This window comes from Desmodus rotundus, chromosome 9, assembly GCF_022682495.2.
Source record: "Desmodus rotundus isolate HL8 chromosome 9, HLdesRot8A.1, whole genome shotgun sequence".
In the NCBI taxonomy this organism is placed as follows: domain Eukaryota; kingdom Metazoa; phylum Chordata; class Mammalia; order Chiroptera; family Phyllostomidae; genus Desmodus; species Desmodus rotundus.
Window position 1 is genome coordinate 20,055,130 of NC_071395.1, and position 22,437 is coordinate 20,077,566.

The 22,437-nt window shown below is 48.2% G+C and overlaps 1 protein-coding gene across 6 annotated transcripts in view; it reads left to right on the forward strand.

Annotated features, from left to right (window-relative positions):
- Window positions 1-3,537: 3,537 nt before the first annotated feature.
- Window positions 3,538-22,437, forward strand: part of FHDC1 (FH2 domain containing 1) — a 37,127-nt gene continuing 18,227 nt past the window's right edge. The window contains exons 1-4 of one of the 6 annotated variants that reach the window (XM_053910839.2): window positions 3,538-3,883; window positions 10,329-10,959; window positions 18,214-18,275; window positions 18,949-19,051. In XM_053910839.2, coding sequence (XP_053766814.1) covers window positions 10,465-10,959; window positions 18,214-18,275; window positions 18,949-19,051 — 660 coding nt within the window. In that variant the 5' untranslated portion in view covers window positions 3,538-3,883; window positions 10,329-10,464. Of the gene's footprint in view, window positions 3,884-3,943; window positions 4,126-4,147; window positions 4,417-4,436; window positions 5,615-7,688; window positions 9,454-10,328; window positions 10,960-18,213; window positions 18,276-18,948; window positions 19,052-22,437 lie in introns of those variants that run through there. The other 5 variants (XM_053910837.2, XM_053910840.2, XM_053910842.2 and 2 more) reach the window with 5 other exon arrangements.

A 22,437-nucleotide genomic window follows, 5' to 3' on the forward strand; every position in this document is an offset into this window, starting at 1 on the left:
TGTTCAGAGACCAACTGTGTTTCTCTTTCCTTGGTCTCCTCTTCCATCCCTGCCTTCAACACACACACACACACACACACACACACACACACACACCCCTTAGAAGGGAAAAAATGGGTAATTTGCTGTATGGAAACGTAGATAGGCAGGGACAAGGGTCATCAGTGTCCTACACTTTGCGTTAAGGGTTGTCTGTAACCCCCTACCCTCACACACATCAGGATCTAGTACAGGCGAGGTACCTATACTTGCTTCTGGCAAGGGACCTGCTGTTGATGCTGCAGGGATAGTAGCATGACGTGTGAAAGCATTTTCTATGTAAAACTTTCAGAAGTCACTGCATAGCATCCAGGAAAACGTTTCCCCTAATGACCCGAGCCTAGCCTTCTTATTTTTTATTTATTTTTTACTATATTTAAAGGCAACCTACTATTTAAATGTCTTAGCCTGCAGAAATAAGACATCATTTTGTCAGTTCAAAGTTGTTTGGAAAATTATAGTAATACAGTGTCTGCGTTTTGCCCATGAGACACTTGATGCAAATTTGCATTCACAGTGATGGCAATGATTCCGCTTATTTTGTTTATTCTACAGCTTCTACCCTTTGAAGGAAACAACGTCCAGCAAGTTCTCTTAGAAATGATTGTCACTGGAAGGGTTGGCGAGTCCAATCTGTATAACTAGAGAGCTGGTAGTTTGTTTCTCCTGCGGTTTCCAATTTTAAGAGCCAAGACACAGCCTGTAATCTAAATCTGAACAACTGGTCTCATCAGATATTTTTTAAGAAGAGTGGAGATTAAGCAAATCTCAATCTATACGAGGGGGGGATTTAAAAATCACTTTGATGCCATGGCTTCTCGGCCTCTTGGATACGATCAAGTGTAAAAATCAGGTTGATGCCGCACTCCTGCTCCAGGGGGATCATTTCAGTGTGTCCACTGTAGATCTGAGAGGGCCACCAGAGCCAGCTCATATCCTAGACTTGTTCCTTAAGTAAATAAGCCTATTTTAGATCTGTAAGCCTGTTACCCTTCAGAGTGGATCCTGAAATTTGATTCATTTTTGTTTGAGTCTTTGCTCAATGGTTCCTAATGACAGATGCAAAATACTTGATGCAGGAAACTGAAAACTCCTCAGGGCTGAAGAGGTGAAGCCAGAAGAAGAAAATGAAGTGGGCAAAGGAAATGGAACAGTCTAGAAAAGACAGCTGGGAGGGGGAAGAGCAAGCTGTAAATAGAGAATTCTTCTGCAGGCTTGGAGCTGGCACAGGTGAGGCCTGTTGCCTGGGCCACACGAAGCTGCTAACACAGTCCCTGAGAGGTTTGGCCAGCTTGCAAAAGTGCTGGCCACACCGCTGCTTGAGAGCCCTACAGTAGCGGCAGCAGCCACCTCTGAGCCAGGAATTCCAGAGGCTGGGCTGAATTTGGGCACATTTGGTCTCGGAAGTCTCTCTAGCCTTCCTCCCAGACAGAGCAGCTAGCAAGCACATTGCTGGGAATGGCTGATCTGAACTCCCAAGCACAAACTTGGATGAATTGAGGGTGTGGTTAACAACCCTCATATCAATAGATAAAGAATAAATTGTCCTCGAGATTTGCAGCCTTAGATCAATCCATTGAGACACTAAGTCTATTTGAGAGTCATGTTCTGCTTTATTTAAGCTCTTCTTGGCCACCTAATAGGCACAACATAGAAAATAAGAGTGAAAATATACATGACATGCTGCTTGGGTGGAATGGGATGCTCCAGACTGTGGGAGATGAAGGTAGGGTGCTGCCTGAGAGATTGAGGAATGCCACTTTGTCTTGTGGGCACACATATAGAAGGTTTTGAACAGGAAAGTAATGGGATGAAATCACATTTTTAGTTACTGAACTGACAACAGAATCAGAACAGAGGATGGAAGGTTGTTGAGGAAGTGGATGCAGGTGTCCAGTTTAACTGCTCTAAGCTAGGATATAGAGTGCAGGGTTTCTAGGTCTATGGTGAGGCCCAGGGCGATGCCTGGCTCATGGCCGATAGCAAGCAAATACCAGTTTCCCTCTCTTCTCATTGGGGCTAGTGTGGTGACAATGAATATAAGGTGCAGATGTAAGAGACAGTACTTGAGGAAGTGCTCAACTCCAGCAAATACTTGAAGACAAGGAGTTTACAAGAGAAAACCAGAGGAAGTCTGGGTTTTCAAATTTTAAAAATCAGGCCGTAAGTAAGAGGTGTGAGCAGGAAGAGTACTAGTTTTGAGAGAAAAGCTGAGCTGATTTTGGACACCGCGTTCGGATTTGTGGTATTACCACAATAGATTCAAGAGTCCCTGCCACAGTGCATTTGTCTCAGAGCTCAAATTTTCATGCTCCTGATTTTCCCTGGACACATACCTACTGTTGTGTTTCCAAGCTTTTTTATTTTTTTAAATTGTTTTTCTTTAAAAAGCTCCCTCAAGAGGTTTACAAGTGTCAGGCCCCCCAAAACCTGGACCTGTCCAGGTTGAAGTCAGAAAGCACTACTATAGGATAACGGGAGATGAAGGGTTGGAAGAATCCAGTGACTGTCCCCCAAGGACAAGATGGGTCAGCAGAGGAGGCCAGAGAGGCAGAGAGGAGGCCTGCAGTCCAGGATGCTGCAGGGAGATCAAAGGAATGTGGGCTGAGGACGGGTCACTGGACTTGACCTCTCAAAAAAGTGACTTTAGAGCACACATTCAGCATTGGGCAGGGGGAGGGGTAGAGGCCAGGCTGGAGGGGGGTTAAGGAGCGGGAAGTGTGCGGTGGGTGTGGATGCTTCATCTGAGGAGGCCGACATCATACAAGAGGAGAGGACCTCGTTCCACTCCTTATTTTTGATATTCTGTCATTTAACTTTTGCCTCTATAGCCACACTGACCGCTCCCTGGGATTGGTATTAACTCCCCGAGCATGGAGATAGCTGTCTTTCTCGTCTATTACATTTCCCACTCCTGGAGATTTTCCGTGGTCTGAGTAGGATCGATTTCTCTTCATGGTTAGTGTAAGCCTAGTTAACCGCTGAGAAATGGGCTATTGGCTGGGATGGATTTTGTTGTGGGGATTTATTTGTTTTGTTTTTTACTCTACTAGCTTCTCTTTTCCTACCCACACAGAGGTTGGAATTCTGCCCTGGGAGTCCAGGGGCTGAGGACCAGGGTGGAGAGGCTGAAGTCATCAGGCTGGAGTAAAAGCACGGGTCTGTTATCTGGGCTCAGGAGTCAAAGGTAGCAATGACTTCATCCCCGGGGAGGGCTCCTCCCCACCCTGCAGCTGATTTCCGATCAGCTGGTTTGCCAGAGAGGTTTCCTGGGACGACTCCTTCCCCACTGGTTGGCGTCACAAGTCACTCGGAAAAAAGATGCGATTAATCTGTTCTCCCCTTTCCTCCTGTGAAGAGCCTTTCCTAGACATCGTCTGTTCGCGAGATCAGACTTGAATGTAACTAAAAGGTTCCTGCTATAGTCGCCATTGAGGATTAAAGGAAGCTCCGCCCCGCGGGGATTAGGCTACGTGGGCTGGGACAGTTCACCCAAGTGCTGCCTGGTGCTTCAGGGAGAAACAAGCGTGAGGCGGAGTGTGGTCTGGGTGTGTGCGCGGAGTGTGTGCGTGCAGGGGTGTGCGCGCGCGTGTACACAGGGGAGGGTGCCAGGCAGGCTACCGCAGAGGCTCCTTTGTGGAAAGGCTCCGGCTGGTTCAGAAGCCAGCTTGGCGCCTCCCCTTTGCTGGTTCCACGAGGACACCTGGCTCTTCGGCAACTGTCCGTACATCTCTGTCCCCCGGCGCCCCTACTTCCTCGGGTGGCCGAGCACCCGGCCCCGCACGGAGCAGCGTGCCGGGCGTCGGCGTCGACTTCCAGGCCCCGGGGCCCCGGGCAGGTGGAGGTGAGCGCTGCGACGGGACAGCGCGGACGGCGGCGCTGGGACAGTGGGAGGGGGATGGGGCCAAGCAGGATGGGGCGTGCTGGCCCGGCGGCGGGCTCGCGGCATTGTTACCTGAGGCTGCGCGGAGCCCCGCCCCGCACCGTCCCGCCCCCTCGCCGTCCCGGGCCGCCCGGGCTGCAGTGACAGGGGAAGAGGCCGCGGCGCCGGGAACTCGGAGCGCGCCCGGGGAGCGCCGGTCGCGGGTGAGTGTCAGCTGCGCGGCCACGGCAGAGGCGATTGCTGCTCCGGAGCCACAGGGACCTGGCGCGTCCCTGCTCGGGAGGGCCGAGGGCGCAGATCACCCGGGAGCCCGGGCTGGGGTGCGGAGCCCCGGCTGCCTTCGAGCTTCACTAGGAAGGCTCCGGACGTCAGCGCTCCCTACACACCCAGCCAGGTGACTCTGGCGACTGCACTTCCCGGGCCGCTGACCACAGCGATCGGTCCCTTGAGGCGAACACGCGCGTGTCTGCACCCGCGTCCGGAGAACAACCCAGGTCGAGGGCCGCCTCGGGGTTGGACCTGGGAGGGCAGATTTTACTTTAGTTGGTAAATCTTTTGGATAAACCGCGCGCCTACTTGATTCCCACCTGCCCAAGAGCGCGCAACTGCGGGGCGCCGCGCCGGGTCCCTGGCCAGCGGGGACACCGGACTTGCCCCTCTGACAGTGGGTGCGGGGTTGGCGAAGACCGACAACGAGACGGCTCTCGCTCTTGCACCCTCGCTCTGGCCGCGCGAAGTTCAGGTTAGAAGGTGCGCCCTGCACTTGCAGAAGTTTGGGGAGGAAGCGGGTGGGCCGGCGGGTCGCCTCCAGCCCCCGTCGTGCCCCAGCCTGAGGACTGCGGGCTCCCAGTTTAATTCTCCGACCAAACACCAGGAGTCTCCCTCTACGGTTTTTCTCGCCGGTTGTCCCCGCTGCCTTCAGCTGAGCCGCAGTGCGGCGATGAGGCTTTCTTCCCTGCGCCCCGGACCCCAACCTCGGAGGTGAGGGGGAGTCGCCTCCGAGGGGTGAGGAGGGGACGAAGCCCACGTCTGCGAACAAGGTGACCTCCCCTTTAGATTCAGGCGCAGACACCCTCCCTAGTTAGCCCCCTCCCCCGGGTTCTGGGAGCTTTGTGCAGCTGAGGGGGCGGGCAAGGGGAGGGGTCGGCGGGGGTGGAGAGGGCTCTAAAGCCCCGGCCCCCGGGACGAGGGGCGGGGTCTGGCGACCCCGAACCTTCCTCGACTCGCCTGTAGTACAGGCACCCGGGGGGCTAAGCGGTGCGCCGGCTGCTCCGGCTGCTTCTGGCCGAGATCGGGCGTGCGCTCCCGGCAGGCAGAGGATCAACCCCTCCCCGGGTGCTAGCCCCGCAGTCCCCGCTCGTCCCCGCTCGTCCCCGCACGGCAGGCGGCGGCCCCTCCCAGTGCGCGCCCTCCCCGGGCCTCCGAGTCCGCGGAGGACGCGGCGCCGCGCGTGTGGGCGTCTGCCCGCGCCTCTCCCAGGCTGCCCCGCCCTCCCGCCGCGGGTCCAGATAAGGACACAGCCGAGGGCTCGCGTGCTGTCCGCGGGGACCTCCCACTCGCTGCGGTCCTGTTGCGCCGGACGCGGAACGGGGCTCCCTGGGGATTCCGGCGAGCGCTGCTGTTTGGCCGTCCCGGACCGGGGGCTCGCGGCGCCCTGGGAGGCTTTCGTGCGGCCGAGCCTGTGGCGTTTCGGTGAGTGGTTGGGGCGGGGTTGGGGGTCGCGTGGTCTGCTCGCCAACGCACAGACTTAGGAAACTGCTATGTATCCAGACTTTTTGAAGAAATCTCGCCCCCGATGTCCCCCACGTCGAGTTTCTTCGGGAGCTAGTCATTTTCAAACATGTTGTACAGAAACTGTTCGGCCGTCTGTGACCCCCTCTACTGACCCACACTTGTCTGCCTGGAATGAGTAGCCTGCCTGCGCTTCCTTCCTTTTCTCTAGAGCATCCTTTGGCGCTGGTTGTGGTTTTTTTTGTTTTTTTTTTTCCCCTTGGTTTTGGGACACTGAGAGAAACTGAAAATGCACATTCAAAAACAGACGTTCCTTCTCAGCTCGCAGGGTGTTGCGCTCCCGGGCATCTGCGAAATGTTTATGTTTTGCTGCAGATTAAACACGCTGGCTGGAAACAGTCTTCGTTGCCAGCTCTGGTTCGACTGTATGGTTGACACTGTTTAATAAAGGTATTGAAAGATAGGCGATGGGGAGGAGCCTTTTCCCAGTGAGTTAGTGGAGTGAGAGCAAAAATTCCGTATTTTAGAACTGCCTGTATTCTCCCCAGCCTTTCCTTCCCCCCAAATAAAATAGGGCTGTGAGTTCCTCTGCCTCTTCTCTCCAAATCTGACATGCTGTGCCCCCGTTCGTCTTCAGAAGGGTGTGGGCCAGCCCTTCCTGCTCCCACCTCATCTGTGACACATGTCAGGAATCAGGCAGATTTTCTGGTGTGGTTTTTCCTTGGTGTTTGCTTTTGATGATTGTTGACCTAGGGGCTGAGTGGCCAGCTAGCAACAAGGACCCACTAAACCCTCTTTCAGGAAAACTCTCAGCTCTCAACTGACTTTCGGGAACATGTTTTCCTCCTAAATACACTGAAATAAAGCGTACACTCTTTCTTCCCTCCCACCCTCTCTGTTCAAGAGAAGAGAGCTTTGGCTATGTTTCTGACACCAAGAGCAAAGTAATGGGGTTGTGTAGGCAGGAGAGTTTAGGAAGGGGGCAGAAGGCTCCTTTGGAGACCCCAGGAACATTCTTATTCTAAGACTTTTTGCTTGCTGATGAGCCCAAAGGCCAAGAACGTGGTCACACTGTCCCCTTACTAAAAATTCACACAGTTGAAAGATGCTCAGCTGAGCTACAGCCTCCCCGGGAGTGTCTGTCACTCAGACACACCTGTGCTGGGTCACGATTAGCACGCAGGGGACTTAAAGTTCTCATCTTCGGAGTCTTACCGTGACTGCTCTCCATTTCACTCAGAGAGGGGCATTTGTGAGCCTGATCAGCCACCCTCCCTGCCGCTGAGGCCCCCAGCCCGTAGGTGAGATGTTAAATACGAGCCTGTCTCTGTCGTCTGCCCAGGGGAGATTGATGGATACTTGACATTTTCCAGACAGAACCAAGGCTGATTCTGTTGTCCCTGCTGGCAGTCGCGGGCTGTGAGAAACAGCCAGTGCCTTTAGATCGCCTGTGTTCTCCTCGCGTACTTGGAGCGTACACGTTTGCATCTTTCCCGGAGATAGTACCAAAGTAAATTAAATGTCCTCTGTGTAGCCTCTGTTTTCATGTCTGCCGAGACTGTGGAAAGGGTCAGAATGTCCATCCTCACTCTTTTTCCTACCTCTGTCTTGACGTGAGAAATCCTGGCCAAGGAGGAAGTACTATTGAAGCCCCGTGGAGGCCAGTGATAAAAGAATTAGCAGCTTTGCTAATCATCTCTGGACAGCGTATTCATGAGAAACTGTCAGGGGGGCCTAAGAGTCTTGTATGTTACCCTGGGAGAAAATCAGCCAAACAACATACCAGAAACAATGTTGTACATTTTCTTTTGTTCCTTTAACTTTTTCAAACAACATTTTTTTAAATCCCCACCAGAGGATATGTTTATTGACTTTTTTGGTTTTTTATTTTTTAGAGAGAAAGGAAGTGTATGGGGGGCGGGGTGAGAGAAGGAAACATGGGCATGAGAGAGAAACATCAATCAATTGCCTCCCATATGTGCCCGGACCTGGGATGGAACCCACAACCTAGGTATGCGCCCTGACCAGGAATCAAACCTGCAACCCTTTGGTGTGTGGGACCACGCTCCAACCAACTGAGCCACCTGGCCAGGACTCAAATAATATTCTTTCTCAAGATGGGGGGGTTAGAATCATGCCAATGCGTAGCTAACACGTGTTACCCATTACTTGGACAAGCTTTCATCTGGTGCTTTCCCTGTGTAGTATAATACCGAAAAGAGACTTGCGTCTTTTCAAGGTTTGGTGTTGGAAGACAGTGCTGCTGCAAGGCGTGGGGGCGTGCAGGCTTCCCCCTCTTTATTAGGGTCTCTGCATTTGCTGTGAGAGGTTTAAGGGCACATCTGAACATATATTTTTACTCGGCACCAAGTGAGTTATTGCTTTCTAGGATAGAGTCCTTTTTTTTTTAAGCTTATCATCATTCTTAACAGGGATAATCTATAAACAAGACATCATATTTGGAATTGAAGGATTAGCAACTCTTCTATACATAATTAGTGAATTGGAGGACCAGAACTCCTGTATACAAGAGATGTTTCATGTACATTTTTAAATATGTAGGGATAAACTGCCAAGATTACCTGTGCTGTCTTGAAAAAAGAAGAGTTCAAATATAACTATAAACTGTAATTGACAGTGAGTCATTTGCGTTAGCGGTGCCAACTGTGAAAACAGCCTAGTTATGCCCCTAATGATAATTATGAAAACTCCTTTTAAAAGCCAGTTGCATCCCAAGTAAGCTGCAAGCTGGCTTGGAGAAACGTTTTCCACTTTACCTTTAAAAATATTATCCAGTGCTGTGCGTGAATGCACTTAATGTCGCTGATGTAACTTAAACATGATAAAAATGCTGAAAAGCAATGGTATTCAATTAATAATTAGAAATGCGATTTTCTGGCCATATGTAATTTTCAGGACTTAAATATTCAAACATTTAATAAAAAACATCTGCTCTTGATAGAGATAACTTAATATACAATCACTGAGTATTAAAAAGGGACAAGTCTCCAAAACCGAGTAACAGCAAGCAGGGAGTGGAAATATTAACGGTTTCTAGCTCCCTGAGCACTTTATCTATAAACCCAACACACATTCTGAAGCAAATGTAATGCCTGAGAAAAGAAAAAGAAATCATGTGTACCCACGACGCCAGTTGTTAATAACAGCTAATTATGTCAGACATCCCGGTAAGGCCGTGCGTGTATGAGTTCGCATGTTCTTATACAAGCCGCTGAAACGGAATTTCCTTCTGTGATAGAAGAGAAGGTCGGAACGTAGGGTTAATAACCTGCCTCACCCCAGGTTGCACATCTGAGGATCTGAGGAAAAGCAGTCTGTTTCTGGAACCTCCACTCTCATTTCCAAGGCAGTCTGGCCTTTTATGTGTGGTTCTGTGTAAAACATTTCATAATATTTGAGTTGGTGAGAGCAGACGGTTGACTCCTGTGTAACCCAGTCTTGTCTGGCCACCGTGTGTGTGTGTGTGTGTGTGTGTGTGTGTGTGTGTGTGTGAGTGTGAGAGAGAGAGAGAGAGAGCGCGTGCTCTGACAGCGATGCTGTAAAAAGACAACCACGCTCCACAGTCCAGTCTGAAAAGGGCCCTTTATGACTTGGAGGAAACAGCCCCCCTTTCCATTCACCCACATAGTCAGGCGCTCCCTCCACAGCCTGCACAGGGTCCCTTCGTCCACATTCCCACTTACCTGGGCTCACACCTGAAGAAATGGAGTTGTTTTAACCCCTCTTTCCACATCACGTCCATGCCAACCCAACACCAGAAACAAACATTTAAATTAAAGGTCAGTAAAAATGCAGGTCCCTGCAGTCAGTCAGTGACGGTGTGTGTGGATCAGGGTGGACATGTGGCAGGTTCTAAGAGTGTCAGGGAAGAGGCAGATGGTTTCAGAGAGCGGCTTAACTAGAATCCAAAGTGATAGCATCGGAAGCGATGGTAGAGGTCAGGTAATGTATCCCAACCTCCTACTTTTACAAACGAGAAACTGAAGTCTAGTCTAGCGAGGCGAAGTGACTGGTCTGAAATGGTAAGCAGTGAAGCTTGATTTAGAGTTGGAACCTTTAATCTTCGTGTCGAGTGTTCTTTTCTCTATTTTCGGGGAAGCCGTGTCACCCAGTAGAGCAGGAACGCGGTGACTCCGTCTCCAGGGAGATGAGTTTGGCCTTTATTTTATTGTCTCCAAATCCCCGCCTATCACATGCAAGGCGGAAGATGCCAACTGATTGGGAGGGGACATGTCCATCCTGGAGGAAGGCAGGGTCACTAACACCTGACACTTCAGTCATTAGTGTAATTTCCCTAGGGGTTGTGTATCCATTGTCCAGGGACACTGAGCCAGGTCATGAACAAGGAGTTTATTCATAAAGTGAGCAATTCCTGCTGAACTTACAGTGGGTTCTCAGCGAATATATGTTCTATCGATTAACGGGAGGTTTCCAAGTTGGACTTACTGCTGCTGTGTTGGCAACGTTTCCAGGCAGTAAACTTTGGTTCACTTTTAGAAAAGTATTAGTTCCTTTGAATGCTCTCTAGGTTGTATTGCCCCGCATTGATTTTAATAGCCAGTTACTCTAGGAGGACTGGCACTAGCTTCTGACGGGAAGAGCTCGTACTAGACTGTTTTCCTGGGCTGGTTGTAATGTTGTTTTATCTTCGCAGGTGTGGAAGATGACACACTTCACAGGGGCCTGTTTCTCTGGCTGCAGACTAGCGGGTGAACACGTATGACACAAGTTTGAGGTTTGTGTCTGCTACCCCAAAGTCAAGAATTACCTCCCCGGAAGGCAACAATACTATGCATGTTATGAATTGTGTCTCCTTGGTCAGTGATAAAGAAAATGGGACTACCGCCACAGCAGCTGGATTCATGATTGAGCAGGCGCCACCACCCCCTCCTCCTCCTCCACCACCCCCTCCACCTCCACCATGCCCATCATATTCAGCGGAAGGGTTTTCTCCCTCTCCTCCTTCCCCTCCCCCACATCCACTCCCCGAGGGGCCTCCGGCCCCTCCTCCGCCTCCAGGACTGCCCCCAACTTCTCACGTGAACGGCTACAGCCACATCGGTAAGAAAAAGCGGATGAGAAGCTTCTTTTGGAAAACCATTCCAGAGGAGCAAGTGCGCGGCAAAACCAACATCTGGACCTTGGCAACCAAGCAGCAGCATCAGTACCAGATCGATGCGAAGACTGTGGAGGAGCTCTTCGGGCACCAGGAAGATGCCACCAAGTCTTCCATTTTCCGGAGAGGAGGACCTTTGAATTCGTCCTTCAGGGAAGCGAGAGAGGAGGTAAGAGTGGGGTGTTGTTTTGAGTTTGGGAGGGTACAAACCTTTCAAAACTTGCTAGAATCACTAAAGAATAACATAATGCAAGGGAATGTGCTCTGGGAATTATTGAAATGGCCTTAGATGGAGAACTTGAGCTGAGTAGTAACAAAGTGTAAGGAGCCTGCATGCCGACCCTCCCAGACATCTCGGCGGATTATGACCTCATGCAGAGAACATGCTATCTGGGGCTATCGTCTTGGGCTTCTCAGCTCTGCCCTGTCTCTGCGCATCTGCGGTTTCCCCCGATGGAGCACTTCTGCTGGAGTCCAGGATTATTTGTCTCCAGTGAAACAAACAAAAAACCCCCAACTAACTCAGTCATCTGTGATGAACTGGAGCTTTCTGAGACAATGCCTTTTGTTAAACAACATCATTAACTAATATATATCCTTAGGATTTTATCCTTAGCTTTTCTTTCAGTTTTCCTTGCACAAGTGTTTGGCGATGGCCTTTATTCCTCTAATCTCTGAATTGAATTATGGCCATTGCGGAAAAGAGATTTCCAGAGAGCCAAGGCATGAAGCGATTTTCAGATAGACTTCATAGGAAGCACATTTCCTGTTAAGGTTCAGTGTGTTACTTTGAGGAAAAAATAAAGCAACAAGTCATAAGAAGTGAGCTGGAAGCGCAGCATCCGATCACTATGTAATATATAAACTGAGTCAAAAATTGCATTTGTGTAAACTCTGTGTAGAAACATGAGAGTAAAAATTGAAAAGCCTCCACTTGGTAGAAGAAATAATTAGGAAACCAGGGATTAAAAGGAAAGAATGCTGCCTACTAAAGAAAAAAAAAAGTGAGGGGGTGTAGGCAGCAGAAATGCATCATTTTTTAATCTGTGTACGGGAGCTGAGAAAATAGGTCAGAGATGGAGCTGGTGAGATAAGAGAGTAGGCAGGGCTCTGGAATGAGGTAGCAGCTCCCTGCATTATTGAATTCTTGAGCTGGCAATATTGACCTCTTTTCTGTCTGGCTCAGGAACGTGTTAATAATGTCTTTCCGTGAATTCTCTCTGGGGGCCCTGAAGCCAGTGGTGTGGTGCCCTGTTGAAATAGCCAAGAGTCTGTTTATTTTAAAATGAGGACAATGCTGGGATTAGAATTCACTGTAAACTGTGACATAAGTTTGAGAGGAAGTCTTCGGGATAATCCTTAGTGCTGAACATACTCTGTCTGTGTTCTTTGCTCTATGCAAAGTCCTTTTACTTCTTAGCAGAGCCTTGCAGTATTGGAAGGGACGAGAAGCCATTTCCTAAGTACCCTGGCCTTCGCCCCGGCTTCCAGCAGAGGTTTCTTACTGTACAGCAGGTCATGTCTCACCATTGATTCTGAGCTCTCCTTACTGCATTTCAGGAATTTTCAAGGAAAGAGGGGATGGGTGCATGTGGGGAAAAACGTGATGTCTCAGAAAAGCACCACACTTCTGGGGAGGTGGCTGGCCTTTGTAAGTTGGGGATATTTATTTTCCCAAATGAAAATGGTAATTCAAGGGGCGAGGAGGTATTTGCTGCTCTATGTTGGTGAACTGAAGGGAGGATCAGGACCCCCCAGAGAGGGAAGGACAAAGCAGGGAATGTGGCATCTTTTCCCACCCGTGGCAGAAGCAGAAATGTCCCGTTTTGAGGCCAGATCTAAAATTCAGGGGGAAAAGAGTCTTTCCCCTTACCTTCCTCCACCCCTGTACTCTAGGTATACCTTTACTTTTTTTTTTTCTTTAACTTTAAAAAAAATACTGACAGCAAATAATTATGTTTTAAATTGTGGTCAAATAGACATGTACCATCTTAACCATTCCTCAGTGTGCAGTTGAGGGCACTGAGCCACCCACACTGCTGCACAGCCAGCATCACCCTCCACCTGGAGAAGTCTCATCTTGCAGATGGCAGCTCTGGACCCATTAAACGATAACTGCTCTATTTTCCCTCCTCCCAGCCCCGGGCAACCACCCTCCCCTCTCTCTCTCTCTCTCTCTCTCTCTCTCTCTCTGCGTGTGACTACTCTGGGTGCTTTAAGTAAGTGTCATGACACAGTGCCTGTCTTTTTGTGCCTGGATTATCACACTTCGAGTCATGTCCTCAGGCTGCCTCTGTGCTGTAGCGTGTCGGAGTGCTGAGGCTGGGTTCTACTCCGTGTGTCCGTGCGTACCACGCTTGTTTACCTGGCCGCCCACCAGTGGCGCTTGGGTCATTTCTACCTTTTGGCTCTGTGAATACTGCTGTTAGGGACATGGGTTTGCAAATATCTTTACTTTTAACACTGTAGGTCCTAATCTGAGAGAGAACACTCTAGAGAGAAAAGTGAAATCACCATAACTGTGTAATTAAACAATTTAACTTTTCAATTCCTCAGTACCGCAGGTAGGATAAGTAGTTTAGGTAGATGGATTTAAGTGCATATTACGTAATATTGTCACATAACAGGGTTATCCAGCCTAATTTTCAATTTTGCTTGCTATCTCCAACATGGCTAGAAGCATTATATTTATTTATTTTTTCAGTAAAGAATACAACACCTGCTAGTTTCTTCCTTCAGCAGACATACTGCTAAAGCAGTGGTCACTCAGCAGATTTCTGACTGGTCCGACAAGGCCCAGCAGGAAATCTCCCAGTTCACTGTGCGGTGAGTGAAGTCCAGGGTGGAAGGCAGTAGTCCCCACCACCTGTCGGTGGCCAGGAGACCCATCCTGAGCCTGGAGACCTGGCGTTCCAAGTGTCACCACACGGGCCATCATTCTGGAGGTGCACACATGCCAAGGATCAGATTATGTCCCCTTGAAACATAATAATCTGCTACAGAAATGGCCTGCCATTATGTGGTTGGCTCATACTTTAAAGGGTTTATAAAGCATTACAAATAAGCTCCATTATGCTCCAGAGGAAGAAGTTGCTGGAAGATAGGGAGGAGCTGGGTTTGGGAATCACTGACTTTAGGAAGAATAACACTTAAAACAGTAAATTGGAACATTTGGTAAGGGGGAAGAGGTTATGAAATATTACCATCCTTGTATCTTTGTTACCTAAAAAGTAACTTGAAGAGGCTACAGGTATTACAATAATAAAGCTGTAATAAAGCAATTAGAAATACATTTATATAACTGGTAGTAATAATAAAAAGATTCAGCTCAACCTCTCCACCCTTTTTCCCCTCAAGCTGGCTGGTCTCTCCCCTGAGGAGTTCCCTGTCCAGGTGTTGCAGGTGTTGCTCAGCCTCCTCAGAGCCCCGCACTGGTTCATCGGGTCTGTACCCGTCTCTCTCTAGAACCTGAAACGCTCTTAAGGAAGGGACGGTCTTAGCCATTTGGTAGCCTTCAAAGATAGTAAAGGTAACCCAGCTGACAGAACTGACCCAAGGGAGCAAAGGGACCATCTTACAAGGTGTCCGTCAGCAGGATAGGTCAAAATTGGGATTCACAAGGAAACCACAATAAGGTGAATAAGGTCTGAGGATCTAAAGGAAAACATGGTGGCCACAGTCGATAACACTGTACGGTATAATTGAAATTTGCTAAGAGAGTAGAACTTAAATGTTCTCACCAAAAGAGACAGAGAGAGAGAGTGGAAGGATGGAAGGAATGTTTGTTTTTCTAAATTTCTAAGAGGTAATGTTTTATTCTCCCACACTGTAATTCAGGTATCGGTCATTCTTTCTCAACCCTTGTTAAGATCCCTGTGTATTCTAAAATTCTGGGACGTGCTCATTCCAGAACTCTAGAACCAGGTAGTAGTGTTTTAAATATATTTGAAGGGAGGAAAGAAAACCCCAAACTCAACTGGGTTTTCATTTCTCGCCCCCTCGTAGAAGGAGGAGGAACACTTCCCATTGACTGCCAACCAAAAATAAAAAAAATGAAGAACCATCAAAACCCAAAAGCTAAGCCCATACCGGGGGACACAGGCTTTTCAGAATTTAACATAGGATTGACATAACTACTGCTTATTGTTATTTAAATAGGAAGCCCTCTTGACATATTGAAAAAAAAGTGGTTTAAAATTTTCTACGTTTAGCTGAAGACATTACACTAAGTGAAATAAGCCAGTCACAAAGGGACAAACAGTGTATGATTCCATTTACGCGAGGCACCCAGAGCAGTCAAACTCCTGAGGACAGGAAGTGGAAGGGTGGTTGCCAGGGGTGGGGGAAGGGCAGTGCGGAGTGGGGTTTGGTGAATGGGTCCAGAGTTTCAGTGTTGCCGGATGGAGAGTGCTGTGGATGGGTGGTGGTGATGGCTGCACAACAACGGGAGCGTACTTCGCGCCACTGAGCTGTATTGTGCACTTAAAAACGGTGACGACGGTAAACCCTGTTAGGTGTATTTCACTACAACAGAAAACAGACGTTCCCTCTGCGTCTGTTAGAGAATACGGGAGGCAGACTTGCGGTGGATTGGTGCTGGGTGAAAGTACACGCGTTGTGGTAGCAGGAACTAGGAGAGCCTCGAGGTGTTAACCAGAAAGGTGGTATAGCCATGCGCATCATTTATGGAGTGCAGAGTGCATACTCTGGTCTCTGTGCCTCCAGGGGTGTTGGAACAGCCTCAGGCACCCTGGCCAACTGAGGGGAGACTGTGCTTTTATAGCAAGTGGGACATCCTCTGGATGGGATGAGCTGAGCACATACCTGTCACGTACGTTAGTGCGCCTGTTGGCCAGGGGTGGTGAACTCCTGCACGGGCCTTTATGGAAAGCTCAGGAGCTCTGCAGCCTGCGGGCTGGACCCACTGCTGCAGGCCGTGGCTTCTGTGGGGCCCGTCTACGTGTGCTGCAGGTAGGGATTGACTGGAACTGGTGAGGAGAGTCCACGGCCCTGAATGATTGCAGAGCCCCAGCAGTCCCACACGCGTTCATTTCTCAATTGCCTGGCTTGCTGAGCTGGCCAGCGTTTGGGAGCAAGATAAGCTAATTTACATGTGTAGTGATAACCCTCTTTGAAGGATTTCAACAAACACTTTGTAACACTGCTTTAGAGGGATCGAGTGAGATAACCTGGGAGAAAGAGGCTGCTCAGGCACTAGGCAAATCTGCGGGTGCCAGAGAGTGGGGCGGTCCCTGCGGTGTTATCAGTTGTCTGGTTTTCTGTTGTTTGGAGGAGGTGCTGGGCTGTTTTCCCTGTGCGGTGCTTGGTCCTGGCCAGCCCAGGTTTTTCCCTGCAAATATTGTCGAATTCTCTTAGTGACCGGTTTCTGAAGCCCTGCTGCAGGCCGTAGAGAGGACAGCTGTCCCAGGCTGCAGCTGCCCCTGCGTTGAACATAAGGAAGCCTCTTGGCTCTTGGAGGCTCTCTTAGCTGGCGAGATTTCTAGCCATCACCCCCCACATATAACTCTGGGCTCACCAGGGGACTGGACCAACCCTGTGGACGACTTTCTCCCTATCTGCTCCCATTTCTTGAGAAACATGCCAATGTGAATACCAGGCTGGCGGGAGAACATCTGCCACTTCTCTCTATTCCTGCGTCTCAGTGCTATTACAACTCACAGGAACTAGAGTGAAAAGGAAGCAGATACACCCGTGCGCGCGTTTCAGTTCCAGTAGTGTTGCTTTGGGGAAATGATAAACATGGCATCTCGGAGGTTCAGTTTCCTTATACGGCAAATAGGAATGAGTAAAGTCTCCATCACTTTCCTACCAGCAATAGCTACGGATCTCGGCCCAATGTATGGAGTCACGGGGGGCTGGAGGGTAAAGATGGTGAGGGTGGAGTTTGGGGTAGTGGGGACCGAGGAGGGTGCTTCTATCAAGGGTTAAATATAACAGGAGGGGGTAATTTAATGAGAGAAATTTAAAAGAAGTTATGCCCCCATTCTGGGTAGAAGTGAGTGCAGAGAAGGTTCTTTGGGTATGTACGTAGCTCTATCGATATACGTGTTCTTACTTGTTAACTTGTGAATGATAATAAACACATAGTTGTCTGTCTCAGTAACTTTAGATTCCTCTTTTTGGTATGAGCTTCCCTTCATTAAAGGGTGATAACTTTGACAGGTTTTTTCCCATTCTTTCTTTCCCCCCTTCCCTCCCCTCCCTTCACACTGAACTTGAACTGCAACCCCAGGGTAAGGATTGCAGTGAGGAGCTGGCCCTTTTAACTTGGGAGTTTATTTTATGGTTGGCAGGTGATTGTGTTAACATGAAATAAACCCCTAGGATAGTAAATAATCTGATGGTTTAAGATTAGTCTTCAAACGAAGGCAACCATACTCTTGTAAAAATTTAACCTTATAGCCAGGAAGTGCCATTAACTTTGGTTAACAGTCTTGCGAGTCTTGCTGTTTCCTATAAATTTAGAAGCAGGCCCAGCGATCAGGAATTTAATCTGAAACCCGATTCTCTTTTGTTCACAATGAATCACATACATTTGGAAAGGAAGAGCATTATAACAACATTCCTATTTTAGCTAGTCTCCCTTGACCAAAAAACAGCTGGAAAAAAGTACAGCAGTTTTAAGGTTATCTTTCTGCTACACGTCTTGGATATTTATTTCCAAAGAAAGAAATGGCTTTGTGTTTCATCCCCTTGCCAAAAAAAAAAAAGTTCTAATTTCTAGTGAGGTAAAACTTCCAAATTATTAATTTTGAACAGCTAAAAACCTGTTGGAGCCAAAATCTGGGTTTGGGGAGTACATTGGAATAGCCACCGCATTTCTTTAAATCAAAGATGTCATTCATACATTGACACATCCGGATTCCAGAGATGTTAAAATGTGGGGAAAAAAATGTCTTCGACTTGGTGTGATACAACACAGGGTTTTTCTTTTTAATTCTGAGTCAACAAAATGTAGGGCACTTTCTTACCTAAAGGGCTGTTGTTGGACTTACATATTCTTTTTGAATGAAAGGAAACTTTTCTTTTAGAAAAAAATTAAGAATTTTATTACATTTCTGAAAATAACAGTGTTGGTTCTTTCGTATCTCTAAATCAGGGTTGGGACTCACTCTGAAATCACTTCAGAATTATGATTTACTTTCTCAGTTCACAGTATTAAAGATTATATAGTATTAAAATAGAAGTGTATAATGAGTACAGTAAGGGAAATATATCATTGCAGAACATTTGGGATAATATTTTCCTACTTATAAGACTATATTATGTATATCACTTAATCATCAGAGTTACATATTCTTCTCTCATAAATTGGTATTATATTTTGATAGGTTTTAATTCTCTTCTTTCCTTCCTTCTTGTTTGTACTTGAATAACCTTATGTGTCTCTATTTTTTTCTAGGTTACTGTCTTGGATGCAAAACGGAGCATGAACATTGGGATATTCCTCAAGCAGTTTAAGAAGTAAGATTTTTGCACACAGTTGCACCTTTAGTCATATCCATGCTTGTCAGTGTTAGAGTCCGTGGGTGTGAGCTGAGATCCAGAGTTGAATAACGAGAAGTCATCCCTCATGCCTTCAAATCCTTCTTAGACATGTGGCTTTGATGAATCCACAAGTGTCGCTTGGTGCTGTTTTCCTTCATGAAAGCCCAGTCTGGTGGCTGGAAATACAGGGCAAATTGCCCTGGACTGTCAAGTCAGACCTGCCGCGTCAGGGAATTTATAAATTCATCCGCAGTGTTGTCCCTTGAGCGGAGGTTGGACTGGTGCGTCAAACAGTGGTGAAGTTCTAGTGCTCCGAAGTGGAAAGGAAAGGGCTCTGCAGGAGCTTCATGAGACCAAAGGGGACAGCTTCTCTTCTCCCAAAGAAGACTCCTGTGCTCATTGCCACTTGGACCTTTCTGGGATGCCTGGGTGGTTTTCTGGGTGAAGGGGCCTCTGAGTGGGGTTTGGGGATCCCCACTGTCTCTGGCAGCGGGTCTGTAGCGATCACTGACACGAAATTGCCCATTAGACTGGGAAGAAGGCGGGATTGAAAGGGGGGCGGAGGTGATGTGTTTTAATTTCCACTGGCTTGTGTTTCTTTGGCTCTCCAGCGAGCGTGGAATGCAGTCTGACTAATTGTCTTTTCAAGGTCTCCTCAGTCCATTGTAGAAGATATCCATCAAGGAAAGAGTGAGCATTATGGATCAGAGACATTGCGAGAATTTCTTAAACTTTTGCCAGAGTCAGAGGAGGTAAGGAATTTGGCGTGGGAGTTTTAGATGTTCGGAGTGGTGATAAAAACTGCGTATTTGTAGGAATGTCAGAAATCACATGGGAAGGGAGCTCTCCTACCCAGAACCAGAGTTTTCTCACCTAAAATTAAGAAGTGACCCAGTAGAAAAGAGTATGTGTTCCAGAGTTAGAGAATCTAGGTTTAAATTACAGCTCTACCCTGAATTGTGAAACTTGGGCAAGTTTCTTAACTCCTGTGAACTTCAGTTTTCTCACCTAGGAAGTGAGGGTCTGGTGCTTATACCTCGTCGGATGGTCGAGATAATTAAACTGCAATTATGTGTCTCACACGGTTCTTGAGCGTGAGGAAGCTCCATAGATCTTACTTCTGCTTTCTGTCATCTAGTGATGATCTTTGCCTCGGGTATTCCTGGGTTCTTTTATAATACACATGCTTTAAAAAGAAATAAAGACAAAGAAAACCACTTTTGGATAAAGTTGCTCTAAAATGTGGAGAGGTGGGTAAATTGTTAATGGGTGCTGTCTGTCTCTGTGATTGACTGAAAGGTGGAGATCGCTGGGGTCGCAGTGTAGTGCCACCTATAAAGTTCCTTTAGGAGCTCGATAGGAAAAAACAGGACAATAATTTTGTCAACCCTTCCAAAATTGTAATGTTCTCTTTTATTTGTGAAGAAATGGGCTTTGAAACAAAATTTTATAAGAAATTACATGAATATCTGTGCTTGTGAACATTTGAGTAATAGTCTTATGAAATAAAGAAAGTATATTACCCTTTTACATATACTGCCCCTTCCTCCCTCCCCACCCTACACATGACTGATGAACTTGACATTATTCCCTTTAATAACAAGAGAAATGCATTTATACCTTTTACATCAGTGATAAACTCACAATGCAGAATCGAGGGTCTTAGTGTGTAACTTGGTGTTCCAGGCACATCTAATAACCTTGGCCTTTCTCTGCCTTGGATGTTCTGTTTGCAAACTAAGTGTAATTTATCTTAGCCAAGGCTAATGAATAGCATTTATTAATGTTAATAAAAGGGTCTTAAATTATTGAGGGAAAGGGACGTCAAATCATAATTTACCCAGATCTTACTCACTTAACACTGTTTAATTTTTCTTTTATGTAAAGAATGGGAGTTCCCACGTTTTTAAATTAGGATGAATGTGGTAGAATTAATTTGGGTTTTAAAAAAAGATTTAGTTTTCCTCAAAATCTTATTCCAACTTAGGTTGTTTCCATGACTCCTCCTCAGGACTGCTGTGGCCCCCACTCCTAACTGACTTTAGCGATTTTTTTAAAGGGAGGGTCGTATTTGCTGGCACAGGTGGAAGTGCTCTGCAAAGCTCTAAATGTCTCATGAAACAGAAGTCAGGCATGAGGGAGGCTGCCAGCTTCATGCCACAAAGAGGTGGGGGATTAAATATGGTTTTCTTAATACCTTCATTTCTAATTTAAAATTCAAAGGTGATTCCAGAATGCAAAGGCTGTGGAAGACTAAGGGATTTTTCAAAGGGGCAACTTAGCTGTCAATCCTTTCATGTTTTAAAGAACCCTGTTGTTTTTTGACTTGTGGGTGGGATATAATTCAAATGGAAGACAGTTAAGGGCAAGATGATTAAAACCCACCCAAGGCTTCCCTGAGTCGTGAGGCGCTCTCACCCTCAGACTGCCAGCTAGGCTTGGGATCCTAAAGCACCTTCCCAGCCGGAGCCAGGCCCTGCCGTCTCTCGTCACCCTCCCGCTGCTGGGTCATCCTCAGTCCCAATATCTGACAAGCCTGGCCACCCTCCTCCTTGTTTACATTACTGACTCGCAGCTTCAGCTCACCACACCCTCCAAACTGAACTGGGAGCTTCCTTCAGCAGGAACACCCTGACAGTCCCCAGGGCCACTTGACACCCCTCCCTAAAGCGCCCCCGGTGAAAGCTGGAGCCTCCTCATGACCCATGCTGGCTGTGAGGACAGATTGGCAGTGTTGTGGATGCCGTGTGGCCTCTGGCACCCCCCAGGCCCAGGGCCGACCCTGGAGTCTTTGGTGGAGGGTGGAGGCTGGAGATGAGGCCAGGAGGCAGGGCCAGGCGAGAGAGGTTTAGGAATGTGGCAGAAATATGCTCACAAATGCATAAGTGTACACGTAACCGCATGTTGCTGAGCCTGCGGCATAGCGTTCTGTGCTCATTTTTAGCACACGGTGGGACTAAGCGGTCATGTTGAGCACCCCCATGTTCCAGGTACTGGACGGGGCACAGTGTAGCCAAGCGAGATCATGTATGTCAAGGGCTCAGCCCAGTGTCTGGCACGTGGACAGTCAGTAAGGTGTGGCTGTAATATTTTGTCTTCCGTTTTCATTGGATCCTCACAGTGACATAAGGTAGTCCTCATTGTACAAGTGAGAAACTGAGGCCCCCCATGGGCTAGATAGACCGGGTCTGGTGTCCCACGGTGGATTGGCCATGGAGGAAGGGGGCTGTGAACCTGGGTTTGTCTGACCCCAGAGCAGTCCCTTCTGCTGCACTTGGAGGAAGGAAGGAAGGGCAGAGGTTTCCAAAACTCTCAAAAGTTCTCAGGGGACCTCGCAGCCTTGTCATCACCTCTGCTATCACAGAGCACTGGCGTGAGCGTCACCCAAGATCCCCCTGCGATCTTATCAGTGGGCGGAAAAATATGGACGGAAAGAGGCCTTTTCTCCTCTGCATTCTCAGCTGACTGGCCGGCCCAAGGTTAATTTGTGTTCAGGATCCCTCTGCCCTTTGCCACAAATCTTTTATCTGGCATGTTTGTTCATCTTGCCTGAAACTCGTGGTTAGCACTGGCAGAGGAAAAAGGTAGACCCAGAAATGAAAGAACTGGCATGTGCTCCATGTCCAGCCAAGTATTCTTGTGCCCTGAGAGGAGGCTGGAGCAGAAGCCAGGTGGGCAGTGGAAGGGACCCCTGCCTGGCTGGCGAGCCCTTCCCTGGGACGGGACAGCGGCACCCTGTCGCCACCTCAGTCGGAGATATAGGGCTGGAAGGTGGTAGAAATGTTCTCCTCTCTGGGGGCAGATTGAATTGTTCCCTCTGATGTTTTATCACCTCATTCCTTCCTTTTTTTGTTTACTTTGCCCCTGGAAGGGGGGGGGGCGCATTGACAGTGGACGAGCCCCAGAATCTTCCCTTTGTCTGTGGGTGGGAACTATTTCAAGGCCATGTGAGTGGAATTAGATGGGATGAAGGAGGCCTGCCCTGAGGAATGCGCGAGTCTGAAGGAGCATGCTGTTGGCTGTTAGGACAGACCCGGCCACAGCCAGGTCATAATGAGAGTCACTTGGCTCAGCCAACAGCACTGTGCCCAGCGGTGTTTGATAAATGCTTGCTTTCTGATGATGGTGGGAATGCATA